This window comes from Eurypyga helias, unplaced genomic scaffold (assembly GCF_000690775.1).
Source record: "Eurypyga helias isolate BGI_N326 unplaced genomic scaffold, ASM69077v1 scaffold8843, whole genome shotgun sequence".
NCBI lineage: Eukaryota > Metazoa > Chordata > Aves > Eurypygiformes > Eurypygidae > Eurypyga > Eurypyga helias.
The window spans coordinates 1-24,417 of record NW_010239172.1 but is presented as its reverse complement, the minus strand read 5'-3'; the positions used below and the strand labels follow the sequence as shown (position 1 = coordinate 24,417).

General features: G+C 41.1%; 1 protein-coding gene across 1 annotated transcript; it reads left to right on the top strand.

Moving 5' to 3' along the window:
* Window positions 1-4,080: 4,080 nt before the first annotated feature.
* On the top strand, window positions 4,081-21,746 carry LOC104503206 (ADP-ribosylation factor-like protein 8B-A). The gene is made up of 4 exons (XM_010148046.1): window positions 4,081-4,168; window positions 18,990-19,063; window positions 19,437-19,530; window positions 21,675-21,746. The coding sequence occupies exons 1-4, from the start codon at window positions 4,109-4,111 to the stop codon at window positions 21,744-21,746; spliced, it is 300 nt and encodes a 99-aa protein (XP_010146348.1). The 5' UTR covers window positions 4,081-4,108.
* Window positions 21,747-24,417: the final 2,671 nt, after the last annotated feature.

Below are 24,417 nucleotides of genomic sequence, written 5' to 3'. Positions count from 1 at the left end.
CCAGAGGTCCCGCGGCCGGGCGGCGGCTGCTGCAGCCGCGAGGAGCTCAGAGCAGGCTCAGGTGGGGCTGAAATTGTTTTCAGAGGGTGAGGGGAAAATGCCCCCTGTCTCTGCGTGCCCATCTCGGAGCAGATTCCTGGCACGGGCTCTTGCCGGTGGTTCGGAGCTGGCTTTTCACGGCCAGTCTTTCCCAGAATAACTCGGGGTATATTGTGCATCCTCCAAGGCCACAGCTCCCCTGTCACCGAATTCACCCTTCCCATCAGTTGCGTCCATATTAGTGCCTCCCACAGTTCCTTGGTGGCTGTTTCCCGGCATTCCGGTCTGATGTTGGCGTTCCCACTGTGATGACGGCCTTGCAGCCTGGTGCCTCTGGCACCAACAACGACGTTTTCCATTTTGTTGCCATCCTGAAATGCGGTCCTCATCTTTGTTTGCTATGCCCACTGCCCTTCTGCATTTGCGTCCATCCCAGAGACTCACTTTTCGTTAGAAGGTAGATACAATATGTGTGTTAAATGTGTTTGGTACTAATCCTGAAGCTTCTCGGTGCGTGCCCTTGTGTGCCAGGTAGTCGTTGCTGTCAGATGTATTGCAGCTTCACCTGCCGTGGGATAGGGGCTTCCAGATGTTCTTCAGTCCTAAACCTGAAAAGTTACTGGATCAAGACTCAAAACCAGGCTGGGAGGTGTATGACTCAAAGTCAAAGAGACAGAGACAGTGGTGAACATGCGTGTATGGTGTTTGTTGTTGGCTTTCATATACGATTATGGATGAAGAGAGAAATAGGTTAGTGTGAGTGAAGGAGGAGGAAAGGCAATGGGATACGAAAAGTACAGAAAGCAATGAACGTATGCATTTGGGGGACATCAGAAATAAAATATCTAGAGCTGGTATTTTAGTTAGTTTGTTAAGCACTCGGGCGGTGTTGGTAACAGGGGCCTCAGCACTCCTCATGCCCATTGGAAGTGTTCATCGCCCAAGGGGGGGCTTTGCTGAGGAAGGAGGAAAAGGCACGACAAATTATATTGCTTTTTAGATTGATTTCATAAATGGGTCGAGGAAGAGCACAGCAGTTCAGAGACCTCTAAGAGTAGTGTGTGATATTAGACTTTGTGTATGGGGATGATTCTCCACTCATTTACACTACACCACCTGTGGAATGGCATCGTATGTGTTTTGTCTCTCTTGTGCTGGTGTCTTGAATACCAGAGCACTGCTGTTACTGCAGGTGTGATTTTGCCAGGAGATGTATTGCTTAAGAATATTGCACAAGGCATGTATGTTTTCTGCTGTGCGAAGTGTCACAGATTGAAGGTTTTATAGCTGTTGGATCCTTCAATCTGGAGATGACGCGCCATGATAATCGCTGAAGAATTTGGGAGTAAGGCAATGGATAATAGCTTAGTCCTAAGGGCAGTTGATAGGGAGATGACAAATAGATTGGGAGCTCTATGTGAGTGTGTGTATACGTGCCTAGAGTGTGACAAGATGAACGTAACCGTCAGAAAATAGCGGCTACTTAAAATACAAACTTCACTGCATCATAAAACCAAATGTTAAGAAATTACGATTTTTTTTCCACTTTGCAATAGTGTTCAGAGATCTTAACACTGCGGACACTGACTAAACACCCTTTGAGACAGTCTCCTCCCTGAAGAGCTTGAGCCATATTTAGCCCTCTGTTACCAGTGTAAACCTTGGATAACGTCACTGCCTTTTACTATGGATGTGCACTGATGTAATGGGATAGAATCTGGCCCCTGGTCGTTATGGTAAGGGATTATGGCAGTATTCATTATCAGTTCAATATTCAGCAACATTTAGAGGGGGCATCAAACTTCTTAGCATCACTTGCTTCCATCTGTGTCAGGATGTAGTCTGGTTTTTTACTGAGATACGACAATAAACTTGTTTGCACATCTTGGAATGTTCACAAAACCAGGTAATTTGTCATGTAAAACTTCCTTAGCAAGCGAAATGGAACAGATTTTTTTCACTTTATGGCACTTGGAACAAAACACAGTAATCGGTTTTTGGACTAATGCTGGTAAAAGATTCATCATAGTACTTTCTTGTCTTCATTGTGTGGGAAAATAAAGAACTGTAAACATAATACATTCTTTGAAGCTGGTTCTAGTCAACCAGAATTGAAAATTTTTGGAGGAAAAGACTAAAGGCAAATAAGGGGGACACTAATTCTTTGTATTCTATCCCCGACACTAGAAAACTTATGATGGTGGACTTTCATTATCTTTGTCTTCCAGTTTAACATATTACATGTGGTGTATAATTTTCTAACAAAAGTGGAATCCTGACTTTCTATGAGTTTGTTGAAGCAACAGCCTCCTGAGTTGGCTGGCTGTTTTTTCCAGGCGTTCCTGTGCTTGAGTAATGATGTTGCATTCTCAGGGTTTATGCCTTCATATGCACCTGTATGTCTGTCCTCTGCAAATAAACGCACTGTAAATTTTCACAAATTAGGCCAGTACCTGCTGCAGGGGACGTTTCCTGGTTGGCTTTGTCTTGCCCCACCCCATAAAAAACTTTTGTCACTGCTGCCTACGTATTTCTGTGTGAAACTGCAGGTACATTTGTCTTCACTGTGTTTTCCTACTGCTCTTGGCAAGTCATTGAAGCAAAGAAAGAGAGGGGGGAAAAAAAGAGAATTCCAGGAAAGAAAAGGAAGATGGGGAAGATGTATAGTACAGAATTTAGCAAGAAGGTTCCTATAGGTAAGGTTGAACAATTAATTGGTGGGAGTTGTTTCTTGCTTGAAGGATCAAATTCCGAAGCCCAAAATATTGTGAGAGGATCAAGTAGCTGTCAAAGGTTATACAGCTTTTAAAGTCCCAGATTAACAGTAAATAACCTTAGTTTGTGAAGACAAACTGGAGGCATAGTGTATTCTCACTCTGCCACAAACAGAGGTAAGTTGCAGAAAGCATGCCGAGACCAGCAATAGCATTAGGGGTAGCTGGTGGCAATGTGTGTGCTGTGAGGCACGGGGCTGCTCTGGTGCACCCTGAAGTTCTGATCATCCGCTCCTCAGATCGGAGGGACCTGTTGGACCTTGTCCACACATGTGTATTTTCTTCCAGAAAAAGCCCAGGACGCATGGGATGATGAGATGGGTGAAGGGAATATGGGCAGATATATATGGAAGGGTAAGGGCAAATCCATAAGGCCCTACTCTCCTTTCTGGATGACTGGAAAACCAGGACTACTGTGTATGTTGCAGAGAGCTCCTCAGCCTCTGTGTAGATGTAACTTTTAAGTAACCATCTGCGTATCTTGTACCACAATACCATGTTAAAGATACATATTGAAAAGGAAGAATGAATAATGAGTCATATACTTAGATCCAACTTTCACCTTTCTCCTCAAAAACAAGTCTTCTGTAGTGGCCAGTTGTGTGTAAGATTCCTGTTATCATGATGACAAGCTTCTGTCATGTGAAAATATTTCTCTGAACTGGAGGAGGAGGCAGCACTTTGGTTTTATGTTTTGGGTTTATGGTGTGATGAGTTAGTACCTTGTATTTTTCTGTCTTAATGGTGTTCTCTTGGTTTCAGAGCAGGACTCCTCTGCTGTCACCTGCTCAGAAGGAAAGGGTCTACATGAGTGCTTTTCCACCATTTATTACATTTGGAGTTAAACCATTGGTAACAGTAGTGAGAAACTGCAGGGAAAAGTCCTGGTCTAGTCAGTTCTATCGTATTTTATCATACTGGGGGTTGGACTAGATGACCTGTAGAGGTCCCTTCCAATTCAAACCGTTCTATGATTCTGTATTTTGACTGTGCTGCTTTCTGATTTGCTTAGGGTGAGATCAAGAATTATCCAAAGTCTCGTGGTTTCTGGGGTGATCTTTGTCACTGAGAAGAATAAAAGATCGTTTAAAGGGACTGAAATGAACAGTCGTCCTTGGCATGACAGTGCATTAATTGAAGTGCTGGGCAGTGCTCTTGTAGAAAATTAATGTGATATTTTACAGTGTTGTAAAAATTTTAGATTGCAAACGAGAAAAAGACATCTCAGTGTATCAACTATTTTATAATAATTTGTTTGTTTGTTTGTATTCTAGTCAGGGCAGTTCACAGAAGATATGATTCCTACAGTAGGCTTCAATATGAGAAAAATAACAAAAGGAAATGTTACCATAAAGGTAGGTGTGCATGCTTGAATTAATACAGAATGAGTAACTAGTAGACAAAGTGCTTTCAACTTGGAATGTGAAAGCACAGGAAATTTCTTTTAAGATGATAGGATCATTTATCTGTTTTTCTAGCTCAAAAATAACTTTTTAAAAGCATATAGCCATACATGCTTTATTTTTTATTTGATTTCATGATATCTGTGCTGGGTGGAAGCTCTGTTGCACCTTTTGGGTTATAAAGGTCATAAAATTCCGAGATGTTAAGGGAGCTGAGTTGGCTCCTTGAGTTGCCTCTCTCTTCTCCTTCCCTCTGTCTCACAACTAAGTCACATCTGCAGCAATTTCACTCTTAACTTGTGCATCTCAGTGGAGAGCACTGTTTAGCTCACACAGCGAGCTGTATGGGAAATAGAACATCTAATCTAAGTCAGTTGTCAGGGAACCAGCTCTTAGGCCTAGAGAGAAATATGGATACCAGTTTGGTTGTGATCATGCCATAAACATTAAAATAGGGATAAATCACTCCAGTAGAATTAAGGCTGTCTTTTGTTTGATTAGGAAGGGAGCCTGCTTGATTAGTCTAGACTGAATTCGTAACTTCTATCTAAAATTAGGTGAATGGAATGTAGGATTTTGCCTTTACCTTAACTTTTCATTCATTTCTTCTCCTTTCTCCCTTAGTTCTAAAGATACTCTTTTTCCTTTGGTTTGGTGTGACTCCTAAACTTAGGGAGGATTTTCTGAATAACCTGTAATGTGACTATAAGCACTTGTTAACTGTGTACCCACTTGCTCTAAACAGTGAGCAGCTAAAGGGTGGTAAAAGGGATAATTGATGTCTGTTGGTTGGGAGATGTTAAAGCTGAGCTAAACCCACCTGATCCTAACGCTGTGACTGCCTGTCCATTTCTGGTCTTACTATCTTGAAATACTTTTTCCAGATTTCAGGACCATAGGGCTTTCAGCTGTACCTTTCACTTGTGTATCTACTTCTCCGTTACAAGCTTGCAGAATGCTCAATAGGTTCCTCTACAACTGCTTGTATGTTACAGTGCTTAATAAGCCAGTCTTTCTAAATCTGTTGAAATGGAAAGTCAAATGTTACCCAACTGTTTCCTCTCATCACCCCAACTCTCCTTCCCGTAGACCCTCTTGAAATTCATGTCAGGTTTGGCTGAAATAAAAACTCTTAGCATTACCCATAAGTCTGTCTGATTTTAATTTTCCAGGAAATTCATATTTCCCCAGTGAGTATCTTAAAACTAGGTCTACGGAAAAGACTGTAAAAGGCTTAAAAGGAAAAAGGAGTAAAATGTAGTAAAAGTGAAGTGGAGGAGAATCACTATTGCCATGGTAACGTCAACTTCGTGACTTTGTGCCTGATCATTATGATAAGTACATGATTAGACCCTACTTTGAGTGAGTGTCTGGCTTCACTCTTATCACAGAGCAGGTGAGCAAGAAGACAAAGCAGCATCACACAAGCATTTTTATTTCACACATTTCCGGAAAGGTAAATGATTGACAGAAGCTTAAACTTTTTTTTAGTGTGATGGGGTGTGTATGTTTGAGTTATAAAACCCCCAAATTGTCACATGATGAGCACTACAGTACTCAGTGCGATGTGGCCAAACTCTTTGAAGTAAATGTGGCCTTCCAGGACACACAAATTTCAGTAGAGAATTTTTTCAATAGGGAATGCCTTTCTGAATGCCTGAACAACCAGTTTTTGTGTGATAGTATGAGAAAATGTCCAATTTAATGGTTTAAAAAAAATACAAATTATTACAGCTTTATTATATTTTTTTAATTGAAATATATTGTAGCAAGAAAAGCACCTACTGAAAGAGTTACAGGGCTGAAACCTCTGAAATTTTGGGAGGAGAACACCCTCACTGCATATAAAATGGAAGCAGAAAGAATTTTGGTCTTGATTTCTTACTTTTTATAAATTCTTCAGGGATGAGTTGAGCTGATTGAATCCCTAGCGCCTACAAATGTGAGTGTGCCATGGCTCTTATTTTAGAGTTTATTCTCAAAGATCAAAATTTTCAGTGTTGTTTTCATGGAGTTCACTGTTAGTAGTGTGTCTAGCAAAACCCTTATATTCACGTGCTGCTGCCTAGGCTAAGGTGAATACGTAGGAACTAATGGCATCCTGGTAATGAAATCCAGTTAAACTTTGGAGTTTGTTTGCTGGAACAGGTAGTCAAGACTAGCATTACACAGGGGGCAGCTCCCTGGAAATACAGAGGAGTTTGTATGGCAGTATGGGTAAGCAACATCAGTTGGACTTTATCTGGGGAAAACGTAGGTGACCAGAATGAGAAGCCTGTCACCACTAATTCTTGCAGCCAACCCTGTATGCAGAGTTTATTTTGGAGACCCAGGAGTCAGAGACAGTGAAAGGTAACTGAACTGGTCTTTCAGCAGACAGAAGTAGTGCTCAAGGTGCACGTTCTGCTGACTAACAGCTATGCTATTTCATGATGCTTTCTGTTAGTTCTTATGAATGCTATGTTTGAAACCGGTGGCAAAGCACAGAATTTCATCGATGATGTGGTTTAACTTCTGGTCTTGGCCCTTCTTCACCTCTGTTCCTTCTATATACAAGATCATCCAAGCTATGCCTGTCTCTGCTGGTTCATTTCTCTGTGGCCAGCTCTGCTTGTGGTAGTGTGTACGCTATATGTCAGGTAAGGCTGGTAAGGGGAAGTTTCAGTTTATGGGAACATCTGCCATGATTGCAGTAGGGCAGTATTCATGTTGCGTAACAAGAAGGTGTATGAATCGGCAGACAGATGTTTCCTGTCTTTTCTGGCTATGGAGTTTTTCTTCCAACTCTCCTTGTGCCTGTTAGCTTCTCCTCATCAAACGTGTTCCCCTCTTCCACTGTCTGGTTCTTCGTGCCTCATCTCTTTGCATATACACACAAAGGCCAAATGCCTTATTCCTCAAAATACTGCTCCTGTACCTTAAAGAGGAAGCAATGTCCTTGCCTAGTCCAGGAATGAGTTTGTGAGTGAATGAGAAAACATAAAGTTCTTGTCTTAAGTCCCTCTGTTGAATGTGTCTTAACAGCCATCCACATGCTGCTCAGCAAAGAGCTGAACTCTGCTATACAAAGAACATACTTCAGCCTAACAGTAACTTGGTACATTCCTGTTTATCTTCTCCCAAAAGAGTACCACGTTAACCAAAACCAGAAATTCTGAATATTTTTTCCTTAGAAGTCCAAATTCTGCTTTCCAAACAGAATCTTTTTTGTAAAGGGAAATAAAACCAGCCCCACTCATGCTAGAGGCGAAACCTAAGAGGGAGTCAAGGCCAGCCTAGCGAGGGGGGCAGAGATTAAAGTTCAGCTTTTCCAATCAGCTTAAATAGATCACGGTGTGAGGTTTCTGCTTTAAGCTTGGGCGCGCAGCCTTGCACCCCTTTTCCATCAGCACCAGTGAGCACATGGCAAAGCCATAGTCAGATCAGCCAACTGATGGAGATGAAAGTATCCCCTAAAAAAAACACCAACCAACCAAACCAAACCTGCCCCCATGCTAGAGTCTCCCCAGTCAAATTATTTAAGTAGTGTGCTCCCCAGATAGCTGTGGGATTGCTGGTGCCACCACATTGCGGGAAAGCAGGATACAGACACAGGCAAAACTGCATTTTGGGGGCAGCCTGGGTGAATTGACTTAGCTGCAAAATGCCAAATTTACAGCACAGAATCTGAACAGGAGGAAAGCATTTGGTGAGAAAAGTTTTCCTTCACCCTTTCACCCTGGTAGCTACAAATGTTTAAGCACAACGAGCACAGCCTGTTGCTAGGGGGCTGCCAGAATTACGTGTTCAGAAGCACACATAGGCTGATTGTGGATTCAAGAGGATCAGTGACAATATTTAAAAAATATAAATGCTTAGTGCTTTATTGTTAGGATTTAGGAGTCTTGGATATTAAGTTTTCTAGTCCTTATGATTGACTCATTATTCATATTACGTGAGAGAATTTATGAAGTCAGTGGGCAGTGGTATCAAAAGAACAGTCTGATTGATGTGTTAATTGTATAGATTTTCTCCCCCAAGATTCTGTTTATTTTACACAAATGTACATGCAGGTTAGCTATGACAGCAAATCAAATAGTGTATTTACAACAGCAGCATCAGAAGTACTGCCTTACAAGTGTAAATGCATCCTGAGGCTATCCCATGCTTTCTTGACCCCTTGTATATCAATGGCAGATGTGTAGGAGAGTGGAAGCAGTGACAAAATTGTGGTTAGCATTGTGATACGAAGCATCAAATGCAGACTCAGAAGGAAAAGCTGTTTGTTTGTTTGTTTAAGTGGTCAAACTGTTTCAAGTTTTCACTTATTCAGAGGTATTTTTTCTGACTCTTTTTTCAGGTATGCAGGCCTCCTGCCTGAGCCTTTCCTTCTCTTTCAGATGATTACATTTGTACTGAAGCAGTACCTTCCACTTGAGCTTTAGCAATGCTCAGTTCATCCAGGAGAGGATTCTGTTGTGATTATTCCTAAACGTCAGTTTCATACATTTTTCATTGTATCTACCTTACTTTGCCACTGATCAAAGAAGTCCACAGATGCCACAGTCAATAAAAAGTTACCACATTCAACCATAGTTTATAAATAATTCACAGGAATAGGAATTTCCTTTCAGTTCCCTTGTTTTCTGTCTTTTGCGTAGAAACAATAAGGCCATGATTTAGTGTTTATGTAGAGAAAGCATAAGGATAGTTGGATTCAGCACAGTTGGATCAGCACAGCCAATTCTGTGGCTGTGCTGATGCTGCCACAGAATTGTCAGACTTGGAATAAAATGAGAAAGCTGTCAATGATTCATTCAACTAGACAATCAAAAGTCATTTACAAATAGTCTTCAAAATAAAGAGATTTTTTTTTTTTGAGCCAGAATAGTTAAAGTACATGAAGAAAATTACTAATAAATTTGTACTGGAGTTGTCTGCACAGATGATATTGCAAGGTTGAGTTCATGCAGGGACGAGGTGTGTGAGTTTCTGTGGAACTATGCCTTCTTTTACACTTCAATCTCAAAAGTCATGTTATGTATAGTTGTTGTAGTAGAGCTGTGAAGAATAAGGGGGTAATGCTAACATTATTCATTTGTTTATTAATTTCAAAAACAGTACTTGTTTTGGAGGACAATCTGCACTGGAAAATAGTTTCTCTTAAACAGTTGTCGTGGTCTCTCTTCTACAACGGCATACAGTGGAAGTAAAAGGTGTAGGGGAATATGGCTCATACTGATAGATGTTTATTTCCTAAAAATCCTGTCAAGATGAAGTACTTGTGCGTCAATATTCCTGTATCTAGGTAAGCTGTTAAAGTCTTATAGCCTAATTTCTAGATGAAGTTTCCAAAATTATTTTACTGTGAGAAGGATGACTTAATTTGTTGGTAAGTTGATGACTGAAGAATGGTGAGGGGAATGCTTCTTGCTGGAATCCTTTGATAAGCTATTTGCAGCCTTGTCAGCAAGGATTCAGAGTGAAATTTTCATTAACCTTTTCATCCCAACAAAGCAAGTTACCCTTCTCGTAGAAATAAGATACCCAACTTTCAGCCATTATTAAAATTCCTGGATAAAGTGTTATTCTACTAAACCTGTCCTACTAAGTCCTTCAAACATGCAGGAATGATCTTGATGGAAGCAAGTAGGGGTTGTGTCTGACCTTTTCAAAGGTCTCAAGACACTGCAAACCAGAATCAATTAAACTTACTGTGAGAGTGAGGCAGAGAAACCATCTGGGTCAAAAAAAGCCATCAAGTGAAAAAACAGCGTTCCAGAAGGCCAAGACTCATCACCTGAGGCAAAGAAAGTTACAACACCAGCTAGTAGGCGATACTAATCCGTGATGTGCCTTTTGCCATATTTTGGCATAGGCCACTAAGAAGGACATGCTATGCTAGTGCAGCCACTGTTTGACCACAGTTCTGGCTCTAGATTCCATACAATTCCAGAATGCAGCAAGAATGAAGGAGCCCATGGTCTTTACTTTCTTCCAATTTTGGCAGTCATTTCCAGAAAACAGCAGATTTATCTCATATTTGGTCTGTAACCCTAGACTATAAAAGTATGGTCACTGGCATGCCTCTCTGTATTTATCTGAACAATTCAGGAAGAAAACCAGATTTATGCAAGCCGAAACATTTTGTAGGAAGATGCCAATTTCATGTGCTCTTTAATTGGAGTATGATCAGAAATGTAAAGCTGTCAGCTTTAACCATGAATTGTCAAATTTTGGGTTGTCAATGTACATAACAAAGCCTGTCACCTATTATTTCCAAAAACGAGGATGAAAAGAGCAAAGATTTTGCCAGGCAGCATTTGAAATCTAAGCAGGAAGTTTTATAGATTTTGAGGTTGTGGTTGAGGTATTAAAATTATAGGGTGGTTTCCAGGTTGAGGTACTAAATTACAAGATGCTTTCCAGCATCAAAATACCTAATATACTACAACTTAGGGATCTATTAAAACTTTTTGGATGAAATTCATAACAAAACTGATGGCTATCATCTTTTTTCTGAGGAAAAAAAAAATTATGACTGAATTAATTTGGGGTTTTAATTCCAAGTAAGTTTTATTGTTTTCTGAGTGATTTGAGTTTGATGGAATTTCTCTATTTGGATTAGCTCAGTATTAGTAATCTTTTTACTTTGATGTGAATTACTGTTCAACAAGCTAGACACTAGCTAAGAAAATTCATTTAATGAACCAAATTTTGAAAGCCTCGGGTGACAGGCATCACAGACTGTTATTTTAAGTGATTGTGAAGATCCAGCTAATCAAACTTTGATTCTTGCGGTGGTGGTCCTACAAAGCTGCTTCGTTTTCCTCGCGCACTCATTTAAAATAGCGCTGCCAGGCGGATTCTGCACCCCCAGCTGCGGCGGGGCTGGACTGCGGTCGCCCCAGCCGTCGCCACTAGAGGCCTCCGTCCTTCCACGGGAGCTGCAGCCGGGGCCGGGGCAGCCTGCGGCAGGGCGAAGCCAAGATCCCTGCGGTTTGCTCGGAGAGGGAGGAGGAGTATCCCGCCTCTGTGCATCCCTCTTCCAGCTTCCTTCGTTGCAGCACTTCTCCCTCCTCTGGATAGCAGAGTTTCCAAGTGTGTAATCATCCTCATAGACTCCTCCTGCTTTGCAATGCTTCATACTGCTATTCGGCACCTTACCTGTCATGTGTCTGCCCCATCTCTAATACAGACCTCGGTGTGTACTGCCTGTATAGCTCCAGCGGGGTCTCAGAAGGTACGGGCTGTTCCGTATGGCTTGGGTCACTCTGAAAAGGCCGTGCCGTAGCTGAGCTAATTTCAAGTCAAAGTGGTTATTTCTATAAGGAAGAATTCTTGTGGGTTGTCCCAGTGATTTGTGATAGTTGTGTGTAAGGAAAAGCTGTACTGCTGGATTCAAAAGGGCTGTGGGCCACAGCAGGGAGTCCAGTTACTGGTGATTGTTACGCATCTTCGTTAGTGACCTGGATGATTACCCAGGGGTTGTTTAACATCTTCATTTGTGACCTGGATGATGGGACGGGATGCACCCCCAACTAGTTTGCTGATCATACAAGATTGGGAGGAGTGGCTGATGCACCAGAGGGTTGTGCTGTATCCAGAGGGACCGTGACAGGCTGGAGAAATGGGCTGACAGGACCCTTATGAAGTTAAAGACAGTGTATTATGGCACCTGAGGGTGTTCCCTCTCTTACTCAGCACTGGTAAGGCCAGACCTGGAGTACTGTGTCCAGTTCTGGGATCCCCAGCACAGGGATGTGGGAGCTGCTGGAGAGAAGCAGTGAAGGGCCATGAAGATGGTTAAGGGATTGGGTCATCTCGTATGAGGAGAGGCTGAGATACCTGAGGCTGTTTACAGTAGAGAAGAGAAGATCTCATCAGTGTAGCCAGAAGATAGAGCCAACCTTTTCTCAGTGGTGCCCAGTGACAGAACAAGTGGCACAAATTGAAATATGAAAAATTCCATTTAAACCATAAGAAAAAAACGTTTTTACTGTGTGGGTAATAGAACATTGGAACAGGTTGAGCAGACAGGTTCTGGAGTTTCCATCCTTGGAGCAGTCTGCTTTGGGTGACCCTGCTTGGAGCAGGGTGAGTTGGACTATAAAATCTCCAGAGGCCCCCTCTAGCCTCAGTGCTTCTGTGATTCTGTGAAAAGGAGTTAAATGAGTGTTAAAAGAGTGTCTCAGAGAATAAGTATGGCGCATGCTCAGAATTACTCAATAATCAACCAAAAAAGAAAATGGTGAAAGCACTCTCCCATCTCATAATCTGGGAAGAGAAGCCTTGGAGACTGTATCTGTGCTGGGAGTTGTGTGCTGCAGAGTGTGAGAGAGGATGGTGCATGAGATAGGCACCGCTGCAGTGGTTGGGACAAATGCATGGGAACAGAAGCCAGAGTCCTGGGTCAGAACAGGCAGTGTGCAGTGTCTCACCAGTCATGCAGTGTAACCATTAGGATTCCTGAAAATGAGGACTAAATCAAACCAAATCAAAGCTAAACCAAACTCTGAAGTGAATCAGGTATTTACCCAAATATCTTAAGTACTTGTTTCTTAAAATTGGTTCTACCCTGAAGAAGGTTGTACAATATGCCTTGTTTTGTACAATGTTCTTTCACTCTACGTGTTAGAGAGCTTTTTTCCTAGTATCTGACAGGAGTTGCTGTCATCACAAATTGAGCTGATTTTTTTCTTCTGTATCTGGCAGCCATTTCCTGGGAAACATGATGGTTTTGCTTCCCCCTCCCCTCTTTATAGGTCACATTTTCAGAACCTCTTTGCACCTTTTCTTTTCTCATCTGGTCTTTTTCGTATTTGACGGTGTCTGTTCTATAGAATGATGCTCAAAACCCTGCCTGACACTGAAGGCGGGGCAGTACATACTTCCAAAATTGTACGTAAGATGCTTGTGCTTGTACACGCTGATTTAAGATATGCCACAATGTTGAAACACCGTGTTTGTAAACTGCTCGTGTTTTTTGTCCTGTGCCTCTACCTGCTTGTTATCCATTTTGTGCTAGTGCATTGGATTCCCTTTGTCAGGTGCAGCATTCTAAACGTGTGTGTGTGAAATTTCAGCTGCCTTGTTTCAGACCATCCCTCTAGTTGGTCCAGATACTTTTGGATTCTGATCTTTTTATCCACTCCCAGCTTGAAGTTATCTGCAGCTTATATAAACATATGTTCTATTCCAACATCCTGTTGGGACACCTGGGAACCATAAATAATGCCTCTGGTTGGTTCTGTCCTCAGCAGAACCAGTCCTCATTGATATGCTGGGAATCTGTCAGGGTTGTTCAGACTTCAAGAGGTAGAGGGCAAGGAGGACATGCAGTAAGAGTGCCAGGGAGCTGCTTTGTGGGGTTTAATCTGCCATGGGAGAACGTCCTTTTCTTGTCTAATCTACCAATATTAGATTACCTTTTCCCAGCATACACACTGTTGCCCATCTCCCTGGCTTTTTCTCTGCTATTGAACACATACTCATTTTTGCTTTCATGGTTATATGTTCTTCAAGGACAAGCAAAATTAATAATCACTCCAGTAGTTATTGATTGGCTCTTTTGAGCTATCAGTGTCCTTGCCTCTGGTTTCCCTGCCCTCAGTCTTCCAAATGCAAGTTCTGCCTACAGTTTATAACTTCTGCAGGCCTGCTTTCACCAGAATCTCTTGGACTGTGATGTTTAGAGGCTGATTTATGATCATGTGAAAAGAGGGTACAAAGGGATTGCACGTGGTCACGCAGAATCAGCTTTCTGCTTTGGGGAGGACACAATATTGGGGCTAGTGTGGCTTGGCTCCTGCTATTTAGAGGTTTGTTCCACCGTGGTTGAGAGGATTACAGCCTTACCTCTACAGCCGGGTTCCCTGGTACTCTCCTGCCTAAGAACACAATGGGGAGCTAAGCAGTATGGGGTTCAGAGAACGGTTTCTGGGGACAGGCTTTGCTTTGTGTCCTGTTTAAAATCCACCTGTTGACCATTCCAATGTTGTACCTAGTGTCTCTGATAAAATAGCAAACATACCCTGATCTTTGAGAAATAACCCCTCCCATCAAAACGCCACTGTGCTTGTTTTCAGGAGTTGAAGATATTCAGGTATTTTGTATTGCAACTCCTAAGTCCATTTCCCATTCTTCAGTGCAAGTGCTGTGATTAAATTAAATAGTGATAAACTGTGAAGTGTGCATACAGCATCTTTTCTGTCTCATGTGGCTAAAATAAAATACTTAGTTCCAAAGAATGTTTAAAAGTTTAACTTCATTACCTGTTAGGTGTGACAACAGGGTTCTTTAAGAACCAAGACTGATTTCAAACAACAGAGTGTGTGGGAAGTATTGCCTGCAGAAAATGTAGCCATGTAGTGTATTTTTCTAGCTTTAAGATCAATTGTAAGGGCATTTCCAAAATACAGGGTAACCCATAGGTAGTAAGTATTCTAAGGTAGAAAGTTATTCTAATTTCTGTAGTAGGTTACATGGCTGGTACTAGAAGTAAGGCTCTATGGTTTTGTATCTGCAAGGGAATTTATTAAAAAAAAATTAAGGTTATTTGATTTAGCTCTCTTTATGCTTCCTGTTTATTAGATAGTGAAGCTGAACATTACTGGTTGAAGATTCCAGTCTGGAACAGGTGACTGTTTAGGATTTGTCTCCCCTGAGCTTAGTCAGGTGAAAAGGAGGAAGCCAGCCTCAGCTGGTTGTCTAAACTCAGTGGAGAGCAGGGAGTGCTTTGCAAGAATAGTTCCCCTGGTAGGCAAGGTGGGTAAGACAGATGGAATAATTTCGTGCTGTGGGTGCCCTTTGAGCTCTTCAGTAGCCACAGGGAGTTTTTGGTTATTTGGATTATATACCTACATTTTAGGTGGCTGAAGTTGAAGGAAATGAATTCCATGCTTTCCAGTTACTCCCTGTCATTTGAGCTCCCACATGTTGAGTTGGCTATGAATGCTACAACTGATTGCTCTGTATGCATGAGCTCATTCATCATATTTCAGTATATGTGGACTTAGCTGTGTACAACTTGGTGCTGGACGTTGCTGGTGCTACCTTATTCTGCCCAAATACGCTTCTGTGTTTAGAATTTCCTTACCCATTTGTTCAGGCTAGGTTTTAGGGCTGATCTTTTCTGCATACTTCCAAGCAGAAAGATGCATTTCTGAGTTCAAGTATTTGTAGTGTTGGATTCAGCTTGCAAATTAAGATGCTTGAATGTAAACAGCTGCAATGAGGGTTAAGCTTCTTTAATAGCAATCAGAGGAGCTCTAGTTGGTACTGTCAAGCCTAGGGCATAATTCTGTCATCCTAAAGAAGACATTACTTCTGGTCAGCTGAACAGCTGTCTAGACTTTGCTGACTACCATGAGATCATAGGTACTGAACCTGTGCACTGCCATCAAGATACAAATGTGTCGTCGTACACATCTCCGTCCACCAGCAGTATCATACTGAGCACATCTGGAAAAAAGCTATGTAAAGACTAGCATCTAGAAAATACTTTTCTTTCAACTTTCTCATGTATTGTAGGAATTTAAGTCTTCCTACAATACAGGCTAATTGAACAAAACACAACTAGGCTTTCCTGTAACTAAAGCTTTTGAAAACCTTTGAACCTATTCCCCAGCTGCATTTTTGTTCAACTGTCATGATACATCTCTGTACGAAAGAGAAGGATTTGCTCCTTAAACATAGCTGGTAGCTGCCTGCACTCTTAAGAAGGACCCTTAGATCCAGAAATTGAACAAGAAATATACCCAGAGAGATTTATGTTTTAGAAGAATTTGATAGAACAAGTATAAGCGCTCTGGTAAATGATGATTCGAAAGTATAGTGATCAATCTAGTTTATAAATGAAAACATTGCATTATTTTATAAGAGTGCAGACCTGCAAGCCTAGTAAGAATTACCACTCTTTAGGAGTAGACAGGAACAAATAAAATAGTGATCTATAAAATGCAGTAGAAATAAGATGTATGTGTTTGAGCCTAAACAAGACCAACTTGAAATTTCAATCTCCTGTGAGGCAATGGTACCAGGTATCAGAGAAACTTTGTTGAGTTTGGTCATTCTCTAGGCATTTTCTGACTCTTAAAATCAGGTGGTCTTCTAGGGATAAAATTACTTTTTAAATGTTATGAAAATTTTATTCCTGAGTAAGCCATGGGAGCAATTTGAAGTCCAGTCCTTTTTAGAAAACACCCACGTAAAATAAACTTACTTTATAGCTAGCTGTATATTCTGCTGTTAAGGTGTAGTTTTCTGCCTTTCCCAGTTCACACCCAGATACACTTTTTACCAATGTATTAAATACTGGGGTACAAAAATAGGTGATGTGTAAAACATGCAAGGCTTATGCAAGAAAACTTCTTCAATGCCAAAACCTCTCCCCTTTCCTTCCTGGCTGCTGCTGGTATTCTCACAGTTCTGTCTGTTCAGTTGTGTGCAATGAAAATGATTTGGGGCAGAGATCTGTGTTTTGAATAAAGTAGTTAACTCTGTCATTGGGTAGTTAATATGATAAAGAGTATTAGAAAGTTACTACTAGCACCATTTTAATTTCATTGGAACTAGGTGAACCTTAAGGTCCCTTCCAACCCAAACCATTCTATGATTTTAAAAATTTATTTAATGCATTTATTTTCTTTCCCTTGTTCAGATAATTATAACCATACATTGACATAAACTGGGTTCCCAAGCACTATTAAAACCCCCTAGTCTACCTTCTGTCCTTCGTGTTGTACTTTAATGAATAGCTGTAAGCCTTATTAGAGAAACTGATTGGAAATGACTTATCTTTCCATTGTTTCAAGGTGACTCATTCTCCTAATGAGAATACTACTTGTTCTGCAGTGCAATTTAACCTAGTATAGATACAGCATGTCATCAAACAAGGACAAAACCACTATTTCTTTATCTTGTATTATTTATTTTGTGATTAGTCCAGGCTACATCATCCTGTAGATTTTTCTGGCTACCAGGAATAATCACTGTTAGTCTCCAAAAATCTAATTCTACTACTGGCCTTGCCTGTCCTCTTTCCCCTTCTTTCTTCTCTGATCTACCAAGAAAATAACTTGGTTTCTTTTTCCAGGCACACAGATGTGCACCAGATGGTTACTGATAGTTTCAAGGTCCTGACGAGTTATTGGAATAATTAGTGTTGGTGTGAGGTTTGTCATCTAACTATAATACTGAACTGTACACTCATCTCATTTTCAAGCTTTAAAAATAAAAGGTTTATTTTATCAAGACATTTGAAACAGCTTTTCAAATGTCAGTGGAGATAATAATTGATATGCAGTTCATGGTCAGAAGTTCACTCAACTCTCTTTAATGTGTAAAATTCTTCATCTTAAAAAGGGTATTGAAGGCAGACTACATTTAGGTGATGTACTAATTTTATTCCAGAAGGAACAGTAAGTTATCAATCAGAGAATGATTTTAATGGTGAATTGGGAATATTTCTTTCTAAAATATTAACATAAGGTGTTGAAAATGATAGAGAAATTGGTACATAAATATGATTTATGGATTGTGGAACTAAAAATATGGTCCACATAGTTGAAAAAGGCCTTATCCCCAGGGTCTGTTGAGTCTCATTCTCTTGTGCCGGTCTTTATTGCCACAGCAGGTTTAATGTTTGGATTTATAAAGTATAACTGTGAAAACAGCTCTTAAGAAAACTTGCTTCTACGTATGTTACTTCCACATTTAGTTTGTGCTGTAATGGATATGCCTGGTATACAGTATTTATTGTTTTGATAGCTGAATCTGATTAAAATGAGAAATAATTGCTTCTCTTTGACATAGGCATTCCTTGTATTTTTCAGTGTTTGTCACTATTTTAATAGGCATGTGACTTGTAACACAACTGTCTGTGGATGTAGCTGCAACAGCTACATCATCACACCCTTGCCTGCGGAGTTTAAATCCTTTACCTGGTATTTGGATCTCAGAAACAGTTTTGAAACAAGATTACTGTCATCCACCAAAACTACGGAATTTTTGCAAGCAAAGCAGAATAATTAACTCCTGTACAGAAAAAAAATGTGCTAGCCTTTTAATGATAAGGAATTCCGTGAGATTGATGGATGCTAATAGCATCCATAAGTATTTGCAGGATTGCGGGTTTATAAAATCCCAAGCTGAATTTGAACCTCCTTTCCTTAAGATTCACTGGTAATCACTTCAGGTGTACTCTACACTGCTGTTTCCTTTCCGGTCCTGATCAGTTAATCCATGCGTCTTTTCAAGTACATATGATGAACAAATGAGAGAGCTGTGGAGGTATTGGAGCTCCTTAGAGTTTATCATCCCTTACACAGGCTCAGTCTGTGCTCTGACCAACTCTTTCTTTACTTAATATCTGTCTTTATTTTTGATGCATTCTTAACTCAGGTCTCACTAGTCTCATAAAATTGCAACTTCATAACTGTTTTCATACAATGATGCTATTCTTTCCAGGTTTTAGACTGTTTGTTTATAGAATTCACTTTGATATCTGAGTAAGTCTTTCCTTGCAGTGAGTGAGAAATGGTAGAGTTCTCCCAATAGACGTTTGGAGCTGCCGATGTGGCAGGACTGACTTGCCCTGTGAATGTGCCTGCCCCGCTCCGTGGGCTGTAAAAGGCTGAGAAGTCCAGTCTCTTGAGGGAGGCCACTTAAAGAACTGCCTACATTTAGGCATTGTCAATACAACCTGTCTGCTGCATGTAAGAGTTCTTCTGTTGTGTTAATACTGTGTAGTTCAAAAAGAGTTTTGGGGTTGGGCTGTTCTTATCTTTTCCAGGTATGGGATATTGGAGGCCAGCCAAGGTTTCGAAGCATGTGGGAGCGTTACTGCAGAGGAGTCAATGCAGTTGTGTAAGTGTTCTTGTGTATGCCCATAGAAAATACATTTGAAAATGTCTAATATTATTAATACAGCTATGCTTTTCTTCCTGTCCACCTCCATCACATAAGAAGACCCAGCATGATAAAAGTAGTGTATTTTACACATCCAGTAACTCTGGTATATATGTTGGCCTATTCCAGGCCATTTTTTCACCACATCCCATAGTTAATTCTGCATCTTCCTGCATTAATAAATGCAGGGACTTATACAACTCAGGACTGTTTCAGTCCTGACTGTTTCAGGACTGTTGCCAATGCAAACACCTTTGTGACATTTCAGATGTTTTAATACAACTTTCCCCAAGTAATGGACAATACCAGAATAACTATATTCCCATTGCAGTTACATGGTGGATGCAGCAGACTTAGAAAAAGTAGAAGCTTCAAAGAATGAGCTACATAGTTTGATAGACAAGCCACAATTGCATGGAATTCCGGTAAGTATTTTGATTTTTATTCTTACCTGAATGTAGACGGTGTGGTCTGAATCCTCATGGATTGGTTCCTCTGGACTCTTGAAAATACCAGCTTAAATATGATGCAGCCTTGATACATTGAGCTCTCTTACAAAAATTTTTGTGACATTTTTTTAGAGGACTCAGCATCTTATCAGTGCTGCAGTGTGTTTGTACATTTTCTAGTCTAAAGGTCAGAATAGATTTGGAAAAAAAATCATTTTCACATGTGGCATTATTAGACAATAATTACTTCCAGTCAGTCCCCTTGTTGGCTGGGTTTGAACCACTGACCCAGATATGTTTCTGGCAGTATCTTAAGGCATGGGAGATTTGTCGTGGCAGACACTGACATCATATAGTGTCCTCTGCTTCCAGAGATTGTGGAGGTGCTTGAGTCTTTCCTGTCCTGACTTTTTTTTTTCCTTGATTTTTTCATTTTTCAAACTAAACTGTATGGAAAAAATGGAAATATGCCTCTGTTCTCCAGTAGGAAGTGTCAAAGAATAGTATATTCTGCTGACATTCTAGTGAGGAATTACAGAGGTGGAGACTAGTGCTTAATTAAATGTAATCTGCCGATTCAGATCTAGTAGGACTCCATGAGGTTAGTGTTGATCTTTGGTGCTGAAGTTGCTAAGCAGGAGTTCATACCTTTGATCATAAGAAAGAAAACAGTGGCACATAAAAATCAGGAAGAAGTTACAGTTTGATGGCTCCTGCTTGGCCCCTTTTTTGTAAGCAAATACTTGGACACTTGACAGTGATCAGAGTCATCTGAGGATGACACAACCAACATGAAATCATTGTGAGAATAAAGTTCTCCCACGTCCGTTCTCGAAAGATAATTTTTCAAGTGATTATCCGTCTTTTTTATAGGGTTTTCTATTAATGTTGAAATAACATTTCTTTATGTTAAGTACATATTGAACAAATCCTACAGAAATGTACAGTCACGCTGTTCATGGCAAGTGGCACTGTCCTTTGTACTGTCCTCATATCCTGTTTTACTTCACACTCCTCCTTCCTGAAATGATAGGTCTCAAATGTTCAGAAGTATTTAATTAAGTTCCTTTCCTTTTATATGTTATAATAATCACACTCCAATTGCCCAGCCTGACCAAAAGAGTAATTTCCAAGGTGCAGTAATGTATTTTTTACTTATTTTTATTTCGTAGGTAGTAACTAGTATTGAGCTTCCTTCAATTTATTGTACTCAGGCTTTGGCATTATAGATTTTAAGGTAGCTTTATTAATCCAAGACTGCAAGTAATGAGTTTTAATGTGTTCCAGATTCATGGGAAATAATGTGACAGTCTTGATTCAGAATTGTAACACATCTGGAAAACAATAATGCGATCATAATTAGAAAAACCTTCCACTGCTTAGTTTGTCTCAGAATGTGCTCAACCCATTCATCTGACGTTAGTTTGTACTTGAAGTCTTAAGCATTGCGCAGGAATTCTGAAGTTCCAGCATCTCGTCAGTACGTTTTCTGCATTTCTCAGACTTCATTCCTAATGTCTGCCCTTCTGATTTCTGCCAGGGATGCTCAAAGGGGAGGGAGAGGAATCAGTCATTTGGCTGGTGCTTGAGTAATATATCGTTTGGATGCCTGGCTGTTTGTTATGTCAGTGTCAAGAAGCAGGAAAGCAAAACTGTAGAGACAATCATGTCTGGGTCTTGAGGACCCAGCCTGTACTTCTGGGGCCCTACTTTTGATTAACATTAGTCTGGTCCTGTGGATTGAATGTCCGTTGGTGGCTTGAGTGCATCTGGTTCATGCTCTCCTCCAGGTAGAGTTGCATGCAAAAGGAATCCACTTAGTGCAATCTCACACCATCCCTTAATGCCATCTGGAATGGAGAGTTTTGCTTCCAGAGGAGACTTGTGGTACATCCAGAAATAATTGGATCTGATTTTCAGAGAGGGTACATCCAGCATCTGACGCTGGCTAGGAGTGGGATTTCCATGGCGCTCCTACAGTCACTGGTCATTTTGAGTACATCTGCTATTGCGTTCTAAATACTTGTCTGCAAGATCGAAAATAAGGCCAACAAATGGTTAAGGACAAAAATAAACTTACTGCTCCTGGATTTAACATGAATATGAATGATTTCTTTCAGGTGTTAGTCCTTGGAAATAAAAGAGACCTCCCAGGTGCATTGGATGAAAAGCAGTTAATTGAGAAATTGTAAGTAGCTGGCCTGTGTAAAAAGCTGAAACACTGTGAAATTCAATATGTAAGAGAAAATTATTGGTAGTCTGTGGCAATAACCAGCTATAACAGATTCCATTTTACATTCTCAGATCTTCCACTTCGAGCTCTGCTGGCAGTTGAAATTGCAATCTAGGCTGATAACTGACTGCAGTAGATTTGAACCTCTCTTGGTTATTATTTTGCTTGTATAAAGTTGTTTCAGATAATCCTGTTTTCCCCTTGCTGAAGATACAACTGCTATAGGTAGTAATAGGCTCACTTAGACTTTTCAGAGTACATTGTAGTGGCAGTTTAATGCTCGAATGGCATTAGAACAGAACCGTTTCAAACTACTGTCTGTAAATTTAAGCAATTCAGATATTTTTGATTGTCTCCAAAGTATATACTTATGCATTACTGAAATTAATTTAAATTGATGCATTGTAAAGATAAAGGAAAAACACAGTTTTGTAAAAATGGCCAGTATAGCAATAATTTTGTGGAATAGGAGTCTGTGCTTCAAATCACATAATTTTAATCTGTAGGAAGTGGAAGGGAAGTTTCAGTATAGAAGGATGGTTCAGATGCTAAGGAGCTGAATTGGGACTTAGGAAACACAAGATCACAGAATAGCTGAGGTTGGAAGGGACCCTCTGAAGGTCATCTTGTCCACCCACCTGCTCAAGCAGAGCCACGTAGACCTGATTGCCCTGGACTGTGTCCAGACAGCTTTTGAGTATCTCCAAGGGTGGAGACTCTGCAGCCTTCTGGGCAGCCTGTGCTAGAGCTCAGTGACCCTCACAGGTAAATGATATTTCTTTATGTTTAGAGGGAACCTCCTGTGTTTCAGTTTGTGCCCATTGCCTCTTGTCCTGTCACTGGGCTCCATCTTCTTTACAGCTTCCCTTCAGATATTTGTGCCCATTAATAAGATCCTGAGCCTTTTCTTCTCTAGGCTAAAGAGTCCCAGTTCTCTCAGCCTTTACTAATATGTGAGATGCTCTAGTCCCTTAATATTTTAGTGGCCCTTCACTGGACTATCTCCATCAGCTCCACATCCTTCTTGTAGTGGGAGCCCAGAACAGGACACAGGACACCATGTATGGTCTCCCCAGGGCGAAGTAGAGGGGAAGGATCACTTACCTCAGTGGTCTGGCAACACTCCTCCTAATGAAGCCGAGGGTACCATTAGCCGTTTTTGCCACATGACTAGATCATGTTCAATTTGGTGTCCATGAAGACCCCCAGATCCTTTTCTACAAAGGTGCTTTCCCACACAGTCAGCCCCTGTCATGTACTGGTGTTCCTCCCCAGGGGCAGGACTTTGCACTTGCCTGTGTTGAACTGCATGAGGTTCCCCCATTTCTTCAGCCTATGGAGGTTCCTCTGGATGGCAGCACAACCCTTTGGTGTATCAGCCACTCCTCCTGGTTTTGTGTCATCTTCAAGCTTGCTGAGGGTACACTCTGCCCCATTGTCCAAATCATTGATGAAGATGTTGAACAGAATTGGACACTGGACTACACTGCCAGTACTGGTCTCCAACTAGCCTTTGTGTCACTGATTGCCACTTGCTGGGTCTGACTCTTCAACCAGTTCACAGTCCCTATCACCATCTACTCATCCAGTCAATACTTCCTCAACTTATCTATAAGGGTATTATGGGGGGCAGTATCAAAAACCTTACTGAAGTCAAGGTACACAATATCCCCTGCTCTCTCCCTATCTACCAAGCTGTAGATTTCATTGTAGAAGGTTATTGAGTTGATCAAGCAGGATTTCTCCTTCGTGAATCCATGCTGACGACTACTGTTCACCTTGTCCATCACGTGTGGAAACAGTTTCCAGGATTAGTTTTTCCATCACCTTTCCAGGGATCAAGGTGAGGTTGACAGTTCCCTGGGTCCTCCTTCCTGCTCTTTCTGAAGGCGAGTGATGTTTGCTTTCCTCCACTCTTCAGGCACCTCTTCCAATCACCACGATCATTCAGAGGTTATTGAGAGTGGCCTCATCATGATATCAGCCAGCTCCCTCATCACTTGTAGGTGTATCTCATCAAGGCCCGTGGAATTCTCTATGTCCATTTTGCTTCTGTATCCCCTGACCTGATCCTTTTCCATCAAGGGTACAACTTCCTTGCCCAGCCTTTCCCCCTGGTCTCTGAAGGCTGGGATTCCTGAAGGCTAACTTTGCTAGTAAAGATAGAGGCATGTCCTGTGTAATCAGGTCCCTGCCTCATTGAGCAATGGGTCCATATGTTTCCTTGTCTTGCATTTGGCACTTAGTTACTTACAAAAGTCCTTCTTGTTCCCTTGGATGTCCTTCACGAGATCCAATTTCAGTTGGGCTTTGGCTGTCCTAACTGTGTCTCTGTGTGCTTGGGCAATGTTTCCATAGTCGTCCCATGTTACCTGTTCTTGCATCCACCTTCTGTATGCTTCCTCTTTGTGACTAGGTTTTGCCAGGAGCTCATCGTTCATCCACTTATGCCTGGCTTTTTTTTCTGGACTCGTTAGGATGGGCTGCTCTTCAGCCTGGAGATGATCCTTGAATGTTAACCAGCTTTCCTGGGCCCTTCTTCACTACAGGGCCTTATCCCAGGGGTCTATTCCGGTCAGATCCCTGAAGAGGCCAAGTCTACTCCCCTGAAGTCCAGGGAGGTGTGCTGG